This window comes from Lagenorhynchus albirostris, chromosome 6 (genome assembly GCF_949774975.1).
Source record: "Lagenorhynchus albirostris chromosome 6, mLagAlb1.1, whole genome shotgun sequence".
In the NCBI taxonomy this organism is placed as follows: Eukaryota; Metazoa; Chordata; class Mammalia; order Artiodactyla; family Delphinidae; genus Lagenorhynchus; species Lagenorhynchus albirostris.
In genome coordinates this window covers 21381712-21400139 of record NC_083100.1, presented here as the reverse complement: position 1 = coordinate 21400139, position 18428 = coordinate 21381712, and the positions used below count along the sequence as shown (strand labels likewise).

The 18428-nt window shown below is 43.6% G+C and overlaps 1 protein-coding gene across 2 annotated transcripts in view; it reads right to left on the bottom strand.

Moving 5' to 3' along the window:
- Positions 1-17556, bottom strand: part of MREG (melanoregulin) — a 66569-nt gene extending 49013 nt beyond the window's left edge. For both annotated transcript variants that reach the window (XR_009541073.1, XM_060152162.1), the window contains exon 1: positions 17072-17556. Coding sequence is in view for 1 of the 2 variants with exons in the window: in XM_060152162.1 (XP_060008145.1) it covers positions 17072-17169 (98 nt within the window). In the remaining variant the exon portion in view is untranslated. The remainder of the gene's footprint in view (positions 1-17071) is intronic.
- Between the last annotated feature and the right edge of the window lie 872 nt (positions 17557-18428).

Below are 18428 nucleotides of genomic sequence, written 5' to 3'. Positions count from 1 at the left end.
CGGGCCTCTCACTGCTGTGGCCTCTCCCGTTGCGGAACACAGGCTCCGGACGCACAGACTCAGGGCCATGGCTCACAGGCCCAGCCGCTCCGCAGCATGTGGGATCTTCCTGGACCGGGGCACGAACCCGTGTCCCCTGCATCAGCAGGCGGACTCTCAACCACTGCGCCACCAGGGAAGCCCTAGCCTCTCCTTCTTTTACTCCCTCCTCTATTCTCTGCCTCCTCTCTCCCTCCTTTCCTCCCTTCCTTCTTCTCCTCCCTTCCTTCCTCCCTCCCTCCCTCCCTTGTTCTTTCCTTCCTTCCTTCACTGCTTCCAAGACAGATACTCTGACCAAGTTAATTCAATGTCTAAACATTATTTAACCCCAAGTCTAAACATCGGTCCATAGATTCTGGAGGTTTTCTCATTGTTAACTACCAAGGCTCATCATGACTTCCTTCAACACCAGGGGCATCAACCTTCTCAAAGTACAGGAAGAAAAACTCTGGGTACTTTTCTGGCCCCTCTCCCTGACATGTTCCCACCCTTCATGCCTTCTCATCCCAAGGCTGAAACAGAGCACCGTGTGATCACGCCTTTCATTCATTGCTTTAAGTGCTTTAACGCCTTGAAGATGGTCCTGACAAGAAGTCTGTGAAGTAGGAAGGGGAAACATGATTTTTATGTCTCCCAGCTGAGGAAATGCTGGGGGCTCAGGAAGATTAGACTCAGCCCTTGGTCTCTTCCCTGTTTATATTCACTCCCAGTCATGTCACACCAGTCTCATGGTTTTAAATACCATCCTCTCGAGGAAGATTCTCAAACCCATACCTGTAGCCCCAGTTCAGACCTCGCCCCCAAGTCCCAGACTCCTGCATCTACCTGGCTTCTTCCCATCTCCATATGGATGGCTAGTAGACAGCTCCAGCTCAACATGGTGGACCAAGCCCCTGACCTTCCCTCCAAACCTCCCCACCAGCAGCCTCCCCACCCAGATGATGGGAAATCCAACCTTCCGATAGCTCAGGCCAAAATCCTTCAAGTCATCCTTGGTTCTCTCATCCCCAACATCTGATCCAACAGAAAATCCTATTAACAATACATGAAACAAATACCCACCTCTACCACTACCCCTTCCCAAGCCAAGGCACCTGTGTCTTGCAAAAGAATTCCTACATTTTTTTTTCACTGATCTACCTCTTTCTGCCATTGCCTCCACCAATTCGCAGTTCTTAACACAATCAAAGGGATCCTTTTAATATGTAAATCAGATCATGTCACCCCCTTCCTCAAAACCCTCCAGTGACTCCCATTTGACTTAGAATATAAGCCAAGGTCATACAATGGTCTATAATCACCTCGTGACACACCAGCCACTCTGGCCTCTTCGCTGTTCCCTGAACCCACCAGTCACACTGCCGTTTCGGGGCCCCTGCACTGGCTGCTTCTTCTACCTGTAATATTTTCCCCCAGAAGTCCATATGCCTCACTCCCTCCCCTCCTTCATATCGCTTTTTAAACATCCCCTCCTCGATGAGGCCTACTCAGACCAACCTATTTAAAATAGCAAGCATGCTCCCCTGCCCCTGCTCTACCTCCACTTCCATGAGTTCTGTATCCCTGGGTTGGGGGAGGTGGGGGGGATGAATCCCCTGCAGATACTGAGGGACAACTGGACTTATTTATCCTCTAATTTACTTATTATGTTTACTGCTTATTGTGCCACAACCCCCGCCACGCACGCACACACACACACTCTACAATAAAAGCCCCCTGAAGACAGGATCTGTATCTCTTTTGCTCAGTGATGTATCTGGAGTACTTAGAATAGGACCTGGCACTTAGTAGATGCTCAATTTGCTGAATGAATGAACTGCAATTTCCCAACTTCACAGGGCTATGAACGGTAGAAATGAGGCTGGAATCGACTCTCCAGACAAGTTCTTAACATGTTTGAACTGCTTAAATTCATGAAGGTGGGGCTTAAGAATCTTCCAGAGGAAGCAGACAGTAAGTACATATGTTTACGTCTGGTGGTGATCTGGGCTCTGAAGGAATACACGGTGACTAACGGACAGAGCAAGGGCAAAGAGTACTGTTTTAAAGAGGATGGTCAGGGAAGAATTTTCTGATAAAATGACTTTGAGCAGAGACCTGAATCAAGTGAGGGAGTTTCCCAGACACATAAGTGGAGAAAGAACCTTCTAGGCAGGGAGGACTCTGAGACAGCATGTGCTTGGTGTATTTGAAGACCCAGGAGAAGGCCAGTATGGCTAAAGGATGAATAATTTCCCCTTATGTGCTGACTTTAAAATCGAAACCATGCGTAATAGCCCCGAACTGGAAACCACCCAAAAGTCCACCAACAGAAGAATGGGTGAACCAAAGGAAATATACCATAAAGCAGTGAGAACCACCAACTACATGCGCCAACTTGGATGGCGAGAACATACACAGTTTGATCCTATGTATGTAAAGTTGAAAAGCAGGCAAAACTAAAGAACATTTTTAAGGTGCATATATAGGTGGTAAAGCTATCAAGAAAAGCAAGGAGATGACTATCACAAAAGTCTAGATACAATCAGGGGTGAGAGACGTGGGGCTGCCGATAGCTATCTCTTGCCTTGGGTGGCGGTTACAGGAATATCCACTTGATAGTTGTTCTTTACACTGTACATATGTTTGTATGTTTTCAGTCTCTGATATACAAACACAAAACTTTAAAAGTTAAGGAACAAAATAAGTGAGAGACAATTCAGTAAACTCTTATTCCTTTCCAGGGAGTACAGGGGTACCTTAGATACATACTGTCTCACCAAAATTATTTCCTAAAAAAGACACCAAAGAATAGAGTGCACAGCATGTTATTGGTACAAAACGAACATGTATTAACCAGACTGAAAAGGACTTCCACTGCCAACGTAACAAGCTATTTTACCCAACATTTAAGCAGAATTCACTTTTTAAACAAAGGTGTAGTGGCAAGATCACTTCAAGATATCTAGAGAATAAAAAGTTCCAGGAAACCTAGATCAAAGGATATGTACGAGAAAGAAATATCTTCTCAGGAACTTCCGATGTCACCAAGACTGACTAACACAACACAACTCACAAAAAGGGAAGAAGGATGGTGGGGGTTGCCTGGGAAGCAAATCTTTAAAAGTCATCCTCAGGGCTTCCCTGGTAGCGCAGTGGTTGAGAGTCCACCTGCCGATGCAGGGGACACAGGTTCATGCCCCAGTCCGGGAAGATCCCACATGCCGCGGAGCGGCTGGGCCCGTGAGCCATGGCCGCTGAGCCTGCGCGTCCGGAGCCTGTGCTCTGCAACGGGAGAGGCCACAACAGTGAGAGACCCATGTACCAAAAAAAAAAAAAAAAAAGTCATCGTCAGATGAATTCTGAGTCATACCAAGATGAATTCTTGGTAAAGTGTGTACCTCCTACTTCTTGACCTGAGGCCCAGTTTCTGGGAACAGCATGCAAGACCCTCCCCCATCTCTCCTCTGTCTTTCAAGAAAGTTAAAGTACAACTCTTGGAGTGGATTCTTCCAGCCAGGAGCACCTTCCTGCAACAGGAATCCTTGATGCCTCTGCAGTCACTTCCTAAGAGTCACTGCCTGGCCCAGGGCTACGGGCCTTGGAACAGGGCAGTGCAGAAAGACCTGGGTGAGTTAGCTGCATCAGCTCAGGTAACCCAGCAGCAGATTACGGGATAAGAGTCAGGCCATCTGGGCCCCAGTCTGAGAGATCCCACTGACACTAGCATATTAGTCAACATTTTTTAAAGCCTTCCAAAGGTAGAAGACAATTTGATCAGCTTGGAGGTCATGTGAGTCCACATGGTGAAATGAAAGATTCTACACATGTGAAAGATTATTGTCCTAGAGTTGATTCTGATCACCTCTTAAATGTCTTCAAGCCATGACCCTTCTTTCCCACTGGCCCCTGGCTTCACAGCCTTAAGACAGAAAAATAAGCCAGTGTCTCTGGACCCCAAGCTATAACAATTCAGGGCAGGTCTCAGACTTCAAACACCATGTCTAGAACACACCACATAAGCAGCTAGATACACACCTCCCTGCACCCTAGGAGGGCTCTACTCTTTCTATGGAACTGAAGTAGAATAGGACTTGAATTCCAGCTCGGCCATGAGTGCCCCTGAGCAAGCTACTGAAGTTCTTGGGCCTCAGTTTCTTCTGCTGTCAAGCAGGGATTACAGATGTAATTACAATCCAGCCTCACTATTCCCAGATTCCATATTTGCAAACTGGCCCACCCACTAAAATGTATCTGTGATCCCCAAATCAATACTCGTGGTGCTTTTGCAGTATCCGAGGCACAAGTTCTCATGTTTCCACTCTTGTACTGGGAACAAGTGTCCTTTTTGTGGTCTATTAGTGCCACGTTTTTTTGCATTTTTGTGCTTTTTGTTGGTGATTTCGCTGTTTAGCTCCCAAGCATAGTGCTGAAGTGCTAAAACAACATGTGTTAGATAAGATTCATTGAGGCATGAATTATAGAGCTATTGGCTGTCAGTTCAACGTTAATGAATCAACAATATATATTTAATAAGGTGTCTTTAAGCAGAAACACACATAAAACAAGGTTATATACTGACCAGTTGATGAATTGGCTCTCAGGGACCTAACCCTGGATTTTCCCCTTGGAGCCATGATTCTTTATTTCAGTATTCGCAGTGACCATAGACTGTAACTACTATGACTCACAAGAACTGACCATACCTCATAGGGTTATGGAGAGGATTTAATTAATAGATATAAAGCACTTATGACAATGACTGGTACGGCATAAGTGCTACAGACAACCTATAAAGGATCAGCAGAGACTTTTCCATAAAGACATTCTGTTTGGCATTTCAGCTAATAAGGGTCTTGGTGCTCTGGCCGGGTGTCAGGACTGAGCCTCTGAGTGGGAGAGCTGAGTTCAGGACATTGGACCCGAGACCTACTGGCCCAACGTAATATCAATCGGCGAGAGCTCTCCCAGAAATCTCCATCTCAACGCTAAGATCCAGCTCCACTCAACGACCAGCAAGGTCCAGTGCTGGACACCCCATGCCAAACAACTAGCAAGACAGGAACACAACCTCACCCATTTGCAGAGAGGCTGCCTAAAATCATACCAAGTTTACAGACACCTCAAAACACACCACTGGACACGGTCCTGCCCACCACAAAGAGAAGATCCAGCCTCATCCACCAGAACACAGGCACCAGTTCCCTCCACCAGGAAGCCTACACAGCCCACTAAACCAACCTTACCCACTGAGGACAGACACCAAAAACAACTGGAACTACGAACCTGTAGCCTGTAAAAAGGAGACCCCAAACACAGTAAGTTAAGCAAAATGAGAAGACAGAGAAATACACATCAGATGAAGGAGCAAGGTAAAAACCCACCAGACCAAACAAATGAAGAGGAAATAGGCAGTCTACTTGAAAAAGAATTCAGAGTAATGATAGTAAAGATATCCCAAATCTTGGAAATAGAATGGAGAAAATACAAGAAATATTTAACAAGGACCTAGAAAAACTAAAGAGCAAACAAACAATGATGAGCAACATAATAAGTGAAATTAAAAATTCTCTAGAAGGAATCAATGCAGAATAACTGAGGCAGAAGAATGGATAAGTGACCTGGAAGATAAAATAGTGGAAATAACTACTGCAGAGCAGAATAAAGAAAAAGAAATGAAAAGAATTGAGGACAGTCTCAGAGACCTCTGGGACAACATTAAATGCACCAACATTCAAATTATAGGGGTCCCAGAAGCAGAAGAGAAATAGAAAGGCTCTGACAAAATATTTGAAGAGATTATAGTTGTAAACTTCCCTAATATAGGAAAGGAAATAGTCAATCAAGTCCAGGAAGAGCAGAGAGCCCCATACAGGATAAATCCAAGGAGAAACACGCCAAGACACATGTTAATCAAACTATTAAAAATTAAATACGAAGAAAAAATATTAAAAGCAGCAAAGGAAAAGTGACAAATAACATACAAGGGAATCCCGATAAGGTTAAAAGCTGATCTTTCAGCAGAAACTCTGCAAGTCAGAAGGGAGTGGCAGGACCTATTTAAAGTGATGAAAGGGAAAAACCTACAACCAATATTACTCTACCCAGCAAGGATCTCATTCAGATTTGACATAGAAATTAAAACCTTTACAGACAAGCAAAAGCTAAGAGAATTCAGCATAAGCAAACCAGCTTTACAACAAATGCTAAAGGAACTTCTCTAGGCAGGAAACACAAGAAAAGGAAAATACCTACAAAAAACCCCCCAAAACAATTAAGAAAATGGTAATAGAAACATACATTTTGATAATTACCTTAAATGTAAGTGGATTAAATGCTCCAACCAAAAGACACAGACTGGCTGAATGGATACAAAAACAAGACCTGTATATATGCTGTCTACAAGAGACCCACTTCAGACCTAGGGACACATAAAGACTGAAAGTGAGGGAATGGAAAAAGATATTCTATGGAAATGGAAATCAAAAGAAAGCTGAAGTAGCAAATCTCATATCAGACAAATAGACTTTAAAATAAAGACTATTACAAGAGACAAAGAAGGACACTACATAATGATCAAGGGATCAATCCAAGAGGAAGATATAACAATTGTAAATATTTATGTACCCAACATAGGAGCACCTCAATACATAAGGTAAATGCTAATAGCCATAAAAGGGGAAATCAATAGTAACCCAATAATATTAGGGGACTTTAACACCCCACTTTCACCAATGGACAGATCAACCAAAATGAAAATAAATAAGGAAATTTAAGAAAATTGAAATCGGATCAAGTATCTTTTCTGACCACAATGCTATGAGACTAGATATTGATTACAGGAAACAAACTGTAAAAAATACAAACACATGGAGGCTAAACAATACACTACTAAATAACCAGGAGATCACTGAAGAAATCAAAGAGGAAATCAAAAAATACCTAGAAGCAAATGACAATGAAAACACGATGGTCCAAAACCTATGGGATGCAGCAAAAGCAGTTCTAAGAGAGAAGTTTACAGCAATACAATCCTACCTCAAGAAACAAGAAACATCTCAAATAAACAACCTAACCTTACACCTAAAGCACTTAGAGAAAGAAGAACAAAAAAACCCCAAAGTAAGCAGAAGGAAAGAAATCATAAAGATCAGATCAGAAATAAATGAAAAAAAAATGAAGGAAATGATAGCAAAGATCAATAAAACTAAAAGCTGGTTCTTTGAGAAGCTAAACAAAATTGATAAACCATTAGCCAGACTTATCAAGAAAAAAGGGGAGAAAACTCAAATCAATAGAATTAGAAATGAAAAAGGAGAAGTAACAACTGACACTGCAGAAATACAAGGAATCATGAGAGATTACTACAAGCAACTATATGCCAACAAAATGGACAACCTGGAAGAAATGGACAAATTCTTAGAAAAGCACAACCTTCCAAGACTGAACCAGGAAGAAACAGAAAATATAAACAGACCAACCACAAGCACTGCAATTGAAACTGTGATTTAAAATCTTCCAACAAACAAAAGCCCAGGACCAACGGCTTCACAGGCAAATTCTATCAAACATTTAGAGAAGAGCTAACACCTATCCCTCTCAAACTCTTCCAAAATATAGCAGAGGGAGGAACACTCCCAAACTCATTCTATGAGGCCACCATCACCCTGATACCAAAACCAGACAAAGACATCACAAAAAAGAAAACTACAGACCAATATCACTGATGAACGAAGATGCAAAAATCCTCAACAAAATACTAGCAAACAGAATCCAACAGCACATTAAAAGGATCATATACCATGATCAAGTGGGGTTTATCCCAGGAATGCAAGGATTCTTCAGTATATGAAAATCAATCAATGTGATACACCATATTAACTAATAGAAGGAGAAAAACTATATGATCATTTCAACAGATGCAGAAAAAGCTTTTGACAAAATTCAACACCGATTTATAAAAAACTCTCCAGAAAGTAGGCATAGAGGGAGCTTACCTCAACATAATAAAGGCCATATATGACAAACCCACAGCCAACATCGTTCTCAATGGTGAAAAACTGAAACCATTTCCACTAAGATCAGGAACAAGAAAAGGTTGCCCACTCTCACCACTAATATTCAACATAGTTTTGGTAGTTTTAGCCACAGCAATCAGAGACGAAAAAGAAATAAAAGGAATCCAAATCGGAATAGTAAAACTGTCATTGTTTGCAGATGACATGATACTATACATAAAGAATCTTAAAGATGCTACCAGAAAACTACTAGAGTTAATCAATGAATCTGGTAAAGTAGTAGGATACAAAATTAATGCACAGAAATCTCTTGCATTCCTATATACTAATGATGAAAAATCTGAAAGAGAAATTAAGCAAACACTCTCATTTACCATTTTTGTAACAAAAAGTATAAAATACCTAGGAATAAACCTACCTAAGGAGACAAAAGACCTGTATGCAGACAACTATGAGACACTGATGAAAGAAATTAAAGATGATACAGAAACAGATGGAGAGAAATACTATGTTCTTGGATAGGAAGAATTAACATTGTGAAAATGACTCTACTACCCAAAGCAATCTATAGATTCAATGCAATCCCTATCAAAGTACTAATGGCATTTTTCACAGAACTAGAACAAAAAATTTCACAATTTGTATGGAAACACAAAAGACCCCAAATAGCCAAAGCAATCTTGAGAAAGAAAAACAGAGCCTGAGGAATCAGGCTCCCTGGCTTCAGACTATAATACAAAGCTACAGTAATCAAGACAGTATGGTACTGGCACAAAAATAGAAATATAGATGAATGGAACAGGATAGAAAGCCCAGAGATAAACACACACACACGGTGTGGAAAAAAGGGAACCCTCCTGCACTGTTGGTGGGAATGTAAATTGATACAGCCACTGTGGAGAACAGTATGGAGGTTCCTTAAAAAACTAAAAATAGAACTACCATATGACCCAGCAATCCTGCTACTGGGCATATACCCTGAGAAAACCATAATTCAAAAAGAGTCATGTACCACAATATTCATTGCAGCACTATTTACAATAGCCAGGACATGGAAGCAACCTAAGTGTCCACTGACAGATGAACGGATAAAGGTGATGTGGCACATATATACAACGGAATATTACTCAGCCATAAAAAGAAACGAAATTCAGTTATTTGTAGTGAGGTGGATGGACCTAGAGTCTGTCATACAGAGTGAAGTAAGTCAGAAAGAGAAAAACAAATACCGTATGCTAACACATATATATAGAATCTAAAAAAAAAAGGTTCTGAAGAACCTAGGGGCAGGACAGGAATAAAGATGCAGACATAGAGAATGGACTTGAGGGCACAGGGAGGGGGAAGGGTAAGCTGGGACGAGGTGAGAGAGTGGCATGGACTTATATACACTACTAAATGTAAAATAGATAATGGGAAGCAGCCGCATAGCACAAGGAGATCTGCTTGGTGTTTTGTGACCACCTAGAGGGGAGGGATAGGGAAGGTGGGAGGGAGATGCAAGAGGGAGGGGATATGGGGATATATGTATACGAATAGCTGATTCACTTTGTTATACAGCAGCAACTAACACAACAATGTAAAGCAATTATACTCCAATAAAGATGTTAAAAAAATAAAAGGATCAGCAGAGCTTGATGGGAAGGCGCACATCACAACTTCAATCTCTTGCCCACTTCGACATGCTGGTGCAGTATGACTCACGCGGAACCATTTCTTTTTTTTTTTTTTTTTTTTGGCTGCACGGCACGGCATGTGGGATCTTAGTTTCCAGACCAGGGGTCTAGGGATGGAACCCGCTCCCCCTGCAGTGGAAGTGCGGAGTCTTAACCAGTGGACCGCCCGGGAAGTCCCAACTGAACCATTTCTTTATCATCAGGAAAATTCAATTCTGTTGCTGACACTCACAGGCCCCGATCAGTTCCTCCTCTGAACAGCCCCTCTTTATGGGCATAAAACAACCATCAAGAGCAAACTGAGGTTTTATTTTCTTTTCCCCTAATGGGAATTCCAGGCACTGGAGAAAAATAAAACACTGACATCTGTTCTCCGTTCACTGCCCACAAATGTGTGCATAAATTCTGTTATTAGGAATGGAAGCTGCAGGTGGGTATTGAGAAGAGCAGGGAGCAAAACAGATTTGGAAGATTGTTAGGTTCACTTAGGCAGCTGAAGAGAGAGCCACAAATAAAAATTCAACCATGATTTGCTCATTCTTTCCCTTTCTTCTTCTGCTTTTGAACAACTGGACACGTGATGCTTATCAGTTATTAATAGCCAATAAGTCAGAGAGTAAGAATTATACTCCCCTGAAAAGTTCCAAGTAAGCCTCGTGGAAGATGCTTTAGCGAGTGACATTGACACTGCACTTCTTTCCATTTTAGACTTCTCCAGGCCTCTGATGTCCATATTGTATGGCATCTGGTGATAGACTTTCTAGTGGACAGAGGATTTGGGCATCTCTCTGCTTAAAGATGACTGCAGCTGTGCCTCCAGAATCACATAAATTCAAGGGGCACAACTCATGCTTAGGTGTGGATTTTTACAAGGCAAGAGAATGCTTTCATCACTGATGGAAGAAAGCTCTGCTATAAAAGTGAAATAAAAACCAATGCGTGGGCTTCCCTGGTGGCGCAGCGGTTGAGAATCCGCCTGCCAATGCAGGGGACACGGGTTCGAGCCCTGGTCTGGGAAGATCCCACATGCCGCGGAGCAACTGCGCCCGTGAGCCACAGCTACTGAGCCTGCGCGTCTGGAGCCTGTGTTCCGCAACACGAGAGACCGCGACAATGAGAGGCCCGCGCACCGCGATGAAGAGTGGTCCCCGCTCGCCGCAACTAGAGAAAGCCCTCACACAGAAATGAAGACCCAATACAGCCTAAATAAATAAATAAATAAATTTATTAAAAAAACAAACCAAAAAAACCAATGCTTTGAGCTCAAACATCTTCCCAAAAGTACCCTGCAGTGGTTGACTAGTGTCCCCCCAAAAGACATCTTTCAGTCCTAATCCCCAGTTCCTATGAATGTGACCTTATTTGGAAATAGAGGCTTTACAGATGTATCAATAGTTAGTTAAGCATCTTGATACGAGATCATCCTGGGTTTAGGGTGGACCCTAAATCCAACGGCTGGTATCCTTGTAAGAGAAGAGAAAAGAAGATTTGAGACCAAGAGGACAGAAACATGGAGGACGACGGAGGTAAGGACTGGAGTTGTGCTGCCACAAGCCAAGGACACCAGGAGTCACCCAAAGCTAGAATCCATGTCAAATAGAATTTCAGCTGACACAAGTCCACAGAAAGATGAGAGTCTGCATCAAGCCTGGAACGGCCCTTCAAGGCTGTATCTTAAAGTTGGATCTCTCCATTGGACAGAAGAAGAAATTAAAGTTCTAGGAAGTTAAGAGAGTTCCCCAAAATCCCACAGCCTGTTAACAGATGAGACGAGGACTCAGGTCTCCAAACTCCCCCTGGGCTTGGCTCTCAGGGCCAGGTTGCTCCTACAACTAGGTAGAAGAATTATACTAATGAAGGACATGGAAGAAGGGCAGGAGAAAGGGGCCACAATGGGCAGGAGCTAAGGCTAGTGATATCCACCAGTGTCTAATATATAAATATTATCAGTTAATGTTGGACACTGATAGTTTTCTGAATTTTCTGCAATGCAAGGCATGGACTCTAAAGTCACACAGACATGGATTCAAATTCTGCCTCTCTGACTTATCAGTTGTGACTTTGAATTAATTATCTGAATACTAAGCCTTGAGTTCCTTATCTATAAAATGGGGATAAATAACACCTATCTCATTTGGTCATAGCGACAATTAAATGACAGATTGTATGTAAAAAAAAAAAAACCAACTACATACAGTACGCACCATTTATATAAAGTTAAGAAGGCCAAACACAGATTCAATTTAGAGCTCACCTATGCTGGGGACGGGGTGGGGGGAGCGTGCAGTCACGAAGGGATACATGGGGGGCTTCCACTCTACGGTTAATGTTTTTTTTTTTTTAATATTTAGTCATTTATTTATTTTTGGCTGTGTTGGGTCTTCGTTTCTGTGCGAGGGCTTTCTCTAGTTGCAGCGAGCGGGGGCCACTCTTCATCGCGGTGCGCAGGCCTCTCACTGTCACGGCCTCTCTTGTTGAGGAGCACAGGCTCCAGATGTGCAGGCTCAGTAGTTGTGGCTCACGGGCCTAGTTGCTCCACGGCATGTGGGATCTTCCCGGACCAGGGCTCGAACCCATGTCCCCTGCATTGGCAAGCGGATTCTTAACCACTGAGCCACCAGGGAAGCCCAATGTTTTCTTAAGGTGTGTGGTGCTGGGTATGTGGGTGCTTATGCTGTTATTCTTCATAACATTTTGTTTTAAATACATTTCTTAAAATTTACACATAGGAAGAAATTAACGGCTATTATAATTTCTATTAACCCAAAAGTATTTATTCAGTTCTTACTTCATGTGGGGGACTGTGCAACACAATAGCGAATGCTAAGGAAAGATTCATGCCCCCCCAATCTAGATTAGAACCTCCAGTTTGGCAGGGGTTGCAGCACCCACCTTATAAGTGTAATAGTACCAAGCAGAATGCAGTAAGTGACTTGAGGGGTAAAAAGAAAAAAGAGACACCATAACTGCTTGGAGAGACCTTCTAAGACTTCATCATACAGGGGGCAACTGAAATGTGCCTTAAAACCTGAGTAGAATCTTCAGCAGTAGAGAAAACAAAAAGATGTCTAGCTAACAATTATGCCATTAACAGAGGCACCAGAAGGGAAACCAGAATGATTACACAGATCACGGGCACAGAGACTAGAGAATGTGAAATCAGAGGCCAGGGAAAGAAGAAATGAGAAATAAGGCCAGGATGGTCAGCACAGGGGTACTCGTGTACAGCCAGGAAACAAGAGCAGATTTCTTTCTCTTGAAACTTTCAAAAGAACAGTTTTCATGTAATCATGCAGGGGAAAGAGCGAAATCTCAGGATGAGTGGGAGGTGAAGAAGGAGGTAGGGGTACAGCTGACTATGCTTTAGAGACATTTGCACCTGCTGCAAAGGACGGTAGCTAAAGAAAATGGCAATATCAGGATGAATTTTTAGTCAAGGGAGGCCCCAGCATACTTCCAGAGAAAGGGCAAAGAAAGAACTAGTGGGACATCTAAATATACAGATGCAAACCAGACAAGCGACCGCCATTCTCTTTCACATACAAGGTTCCAGAAAAAGCAAAAGGAAAAAGGTCAAAAACACAAGTGGCAATGTCAGATTGGCAAATGAGCTGAGATTAAAAATTGGTTTTCTTGAACTAACGAAGAGTCCCTGGTCCATTTTGGAAAAGGACTACAGGTGATCAGGCACACAAATGACCACACCCCTTCCAGGCACTATTACCTTGGGGTATGAAATAAAACTTGAAAACCACTGTTTTACCATAGAATAAAGGATTTAGCTGGGGGGAGTAGATATCTGTACAAAACCTTTTTTATAAATGAAAAAAAATAACATGAAGAATGAAGTTCTTAATAAAAAATAAAGTTAAGACCATCTGACCATATCATTTCACCACATCAAGATTCCAAACCAGCCACTATGGAAAATAGCCTGGCAGCTCCTCAAAAAGTTAAATGTAGGGGCTTCCCTGGTGGTGCAGTGGCTGAGAATCCGCCTGCCAATGCAGGGGACACGGGTTCGAGCCCTGGTCTGGGAAGATCCCACATGCCGCAGAGCAACTGGGCCCGTGAGCCCCAACACTGAGCCTGCGCGTCTGGAGCCTGTGCTCCGCAACAAGAGAGGCCGCGATAGTGAGAGGCCCGCGCACCGCGATGAAGAGTGGCCCCCCGCTCGCCGCAACTAGAGAAAGCTCTCGCACAGAAACAATGACCCAACACAGCCAAAAATAAATAAATTTATTTTAAAAAAAAAAAGTTAAATGTAGAATTTACCGTACGACCCAGCAATTCCACTTCTAGGTATATACCCAAGAGAACAGAAAACATACGTCCACACAAAAACTTGTACACCACTGTTTGTAGCAGCATTATTTATAAAAGCCAAAAAGTGGAAACCACCCAAATGTCCGTCAATTGATAAATAAAATGTAATATATCCATACAATGGAATATTACCCAATGACAAAAAAAGAATGAAATGCGGATACACCCTACAGCATGGATGAAACTTGAAAACCTTACGCTAAGTGAAAGAAGTCAGATGCAAAAGGCCACATAATGAATGATTCCCTTTGTACAAAATGTCCAGAATAGTCAAATCTCTAAAAACAGAAGGTAGGTTAGTGGTTGACTGTGGGGAGTTGGGGGGTGGGGGTGAGTGGCGGGGGGGGGAGGGCAGGAAGTGACTGCCAATGGATATAGTGCTTCTGTTTGAACTGATGAAAACGTTCTGAGTTAGATAGTGGTTACGATTGCACAGCTTTGTGAATGCATTAAAAAGCACTGAACTTCACACTTAAAAAAAATTTCAAACTAGACCTTCCAATGACTTGGGCAGGAAAGAACATGCCGGTACACACACACACACACACACACACACACACACACACACACACACACACACGTCACTGCTCCACACACCCATTAATAGGCTGCTCTTCCCAAATATTATACTGAAATGATGCCAGAATGACACTAAACAACAAAAGACCAGTCCACCCATATGCACATGCTCAGAAGAATAGCAATGATGCTTAATAATAACTAAAATTCATTGGCTGTTTACTATGTATCAGGCACTGTACTGAGCACTTCACATGGATTAGCTCATTTTGTTTCTCACTTCATCCCTTTGAGGTATTACCATGCCCATTTTACAGATGAGGAAATTAAGGCACAAAAAAAGTTTCATAACTTGTGCCATGTCACCCAGTTGGAATTTAACCCCAGGCAATCTGATTCATGAGCACTATGTTATTCTGCCCCAACTGACTCTGTCTTCTTAAATCACTTACAAAATTCACTGACTTACAGTGTAAACCAAGGCAGGGGAGGGTTGAGGTTTTAATACAACCAAAACTGGGCTTCCCTGGTGGCGCAGTGGTTGAGAGTCCGCCTGCCGATACAGAGGACACGGGTTCGTGCCCCGGTCGGGGAAGATCCCACATGCCGCGGAGTGGCTGAGCCCTTGAGCCATGGCCGCTGAGCCTGCGCATCCTGAGCCTGTGCTCCGCAACGGGAGAGGCCACAACAGTGAGAGGCCCGCGTACCGCAAAAAAATAAAAATAAAAATATTTTTAAAAATAAAACAACCAAAACTATCATCTTAAATAGCAATTCTGGAAAGAATACTGGAAAGACCCAAGGCTCTGAGAATGAGACCAAGCTGAGAGCTGTATTTCATGTTACTATGAATATTGATAAGTTGACTGTAAAACCCAAGCATGAAATTCCAGATTGTTACCCACTACTTTTAAGACTCATGGTAGATTACTGGGTTTCTCCCTGCCCGCAACAATATAATAATCTAAGTGGGAACACCACTGCAAGAGCAAACAAAAACATTGGGTATTGTGTGTATGACTTTATACATAGAATACAAACAGGACATGTTTACATACATGTGTGCTCACTAAACAGTGAGGGGCAGATGGCAAGTTCTAAACCCTATGTTATTGGAGAGGAAGATGAATAAGGGTAAAAAAAATCAAAGAAGACTGCTTGAGGAGACCTTGAGAACTAGCATTTAGGAAGGGGCAGAAAGAATAAAGGTCACTACTTGAAGCAAGCTTGGAGGGAATAAGGAGGTTGGATTGTTCCTAGAGCAGTAAGGATGCCTGTATGATTAAATCAAGGAGTGTATAGTGTGTAATGTACCAGAAAATAATAGTGGACAGGAGGGAAGGGGTTATGTAAGATCTCAAAAATCAAGGTAAAATGTTTGGACTCGATAGAGTAAGAAAAGGTAAATCATGCTTTTAAAAAAGTTGTGAGGGACTTCCCTGGTGGCGCAGTGATTAAGAATCCATGCAGGGGACACGGGTTCAAGCTCTGGTCCAGGAAGATCCCACATGCCGAGGAGCAACTAAGCCTGGGTGCCACAACTACTGAGCCCGTGTGCCTGGAGCCCGTGCTCTGCAACAAGAGAAGCCACCGCAATGAGAAGCCTGCGCACCGCAATGAAGAGCAGCCTCGTGGCAACTAAAGAAAGCCCTGAAGACCCAACACAGCCAAAAAAAAGTTGTGAAAGCTTTATCATACTAGTTGCATACTTCATAACAAACACTGGCTTCCACGTTTGCTTACCCAACTCTGGAGTTCTGCCTCATCTACTATTTCCTAATTTCATTTTAAATATTTTGTTTCTGTCATATCTACCTCCAAGTCATGCCCTAGTGAAACCTTAATTTCATCAGAGTCAGGATATAAAATAATTGCTTACAGTCACCGCCCTGAACAAAGCTGTGTTGGATGGTGCCTTCACAAAGCCACTTAGCACATCGCTAATGTGCATTAAATGTCCTCACACTTCATAGCTTAATCTGTAATGAATCAACGTCCCAGTGAATAAGCTGTCCCTTGAGAAAAATATGTACTTTTTTTTAATGTGAAAAGTATTGCCTTGCACTCAGTCACTGCGATCGTCTTCTTTCAGTAATAAAATTGAATGACAACGTATCCAACTTTTTTCCTGGGTGAAACAGAAATTCACAGTTGCCCATTTCACTGAAACAGAAATAGGCAGTCACAGTTGTATTTAATCGGACCCCTATGCAAACTTCTCTCCCCTACTTCTCTGCGGGGTCACTGCAACCCGAATTCTTGCCGTTTTCCACAGGCTTCCAACTTGGGTCTCAGGTGCCTCCGAGGATCTGTGCTTTCAGGCAAATATTTTACCCGAGGAACAAACCCAAGGAGCAGGATCTCCTGTAAGGAACCCAGGGGCTTAGTCTGCGCCTCAGTGTGACCTTAAAGCAAGCGCACGTCCCCAGTTCTGACGAGCACACGAGTATCCGCACTCCGCGGCGCCCGGCAACGGTCAGGGAGCTCCAGATCGCGGCCGGGGCGCGCACCCACCTGACCAGGGGCTCCTTCTCGGGCACGGCGGGCTCCTCCAGGCACCCGCACGGGCAGCAGCAGCAGCACACGGTCCTCAGCCAGGCCCTCAGCCCCATGGAGAGCGAGGTGCCCCGCCGGCGCCGGACGACTCCGAGGAAGCCGCGGCGGCGGCGAGCGAGCGCGGCTGCGGCGCGGCCACCGGACCGGCGTCCAGGTGCGGGGACAGTGGCGGCCGGGGCGTCGCGGGCCGGTCCGTGCGCATCACGCTGCGGCCGGGGACGCGGGCAAGGCGGGAGGCGCCTTCACGGCCCCGGGGCTGCAGGGCCGCGCGCTTTCCTCCACTTGGGTTTTGTTTAGGGCGCGGGTTTTGTTGGGGCTTTTCTTCTCTCGCTTTAATTCCCCGGGCGCAAATTGGGGCGCATGCGTTCCCGAGACGCTTCGCTGCTGCCCTCTAAAGAGGAAGCAGGGACTCCAGCCGCCAGACGGCAAAATCCGAGGGCACCGTGGGGGACGGGGCTGAGGGAAGGAGGGGCAAGCCCTCGAGTCACTGAGCACGAGGTTGGGCTGGATCTATTTATACGTTTTATTGGCCTCGCTCCCCGAGGAAATAAAAGGTCCTCCTTCCCAGCCCCACCCTTGCCTTCAAAGCGGAGGTTAGGGCAAATTTTTAACATGTCAGTCCCACAAAGAGTAAAAGTTAGCGAAAGAATAGGGGTGATGCATTACAGAAGTGAGTTTTTTTAAGTACTATATTCACAACGAACTTTTAAAAATCGTTTTCAAGTCTCCCAGTCCTTGAATAATTCCCTCAAAAGAGGCAACCTCTATCATCAGTATTTTGCGACTTTGCAGAGCTATTTATGTGTGCGTGTGTGTGTGTATATTTACTTACCCTTCTGCACACTTGTAAGTATAGGCACCCATAGTCCTCTCCCTTTTTACCCCAACAGTGGCATACTCCACACATTTCTGTCCCTGACTTGTTTCACTCCTTTTACGATGGAGACTGTTCCACCCACTACATGTATAACTTCCTCTATCGTTCTTTGCATTTATGCATTTATGTAGTTGCATTTATGTAGCTGATGCCCTTATGTTATTTTAACCAGATCCTTATGAATGGACATTTAAGTTCATTCCAGCCTTTTGATATTAAAATAATGCTGCAGTGAATATCCTTTCACTGTGTTTGGATATGTGTATCCCTGCAGTGACTGTCCTTTCACTGTGTGTTTGGATATGTGTATCCCTGCAGTGACTGTCTTTTCACTGTGTGTTTGGATATGTGTATCCCTGCAGTGACTGTCTTTTCACTGTGTGTTTGGATATCTGTATCCCTGCAGTGACTGTCCTTTCACTGTGTGTTTGGATATGT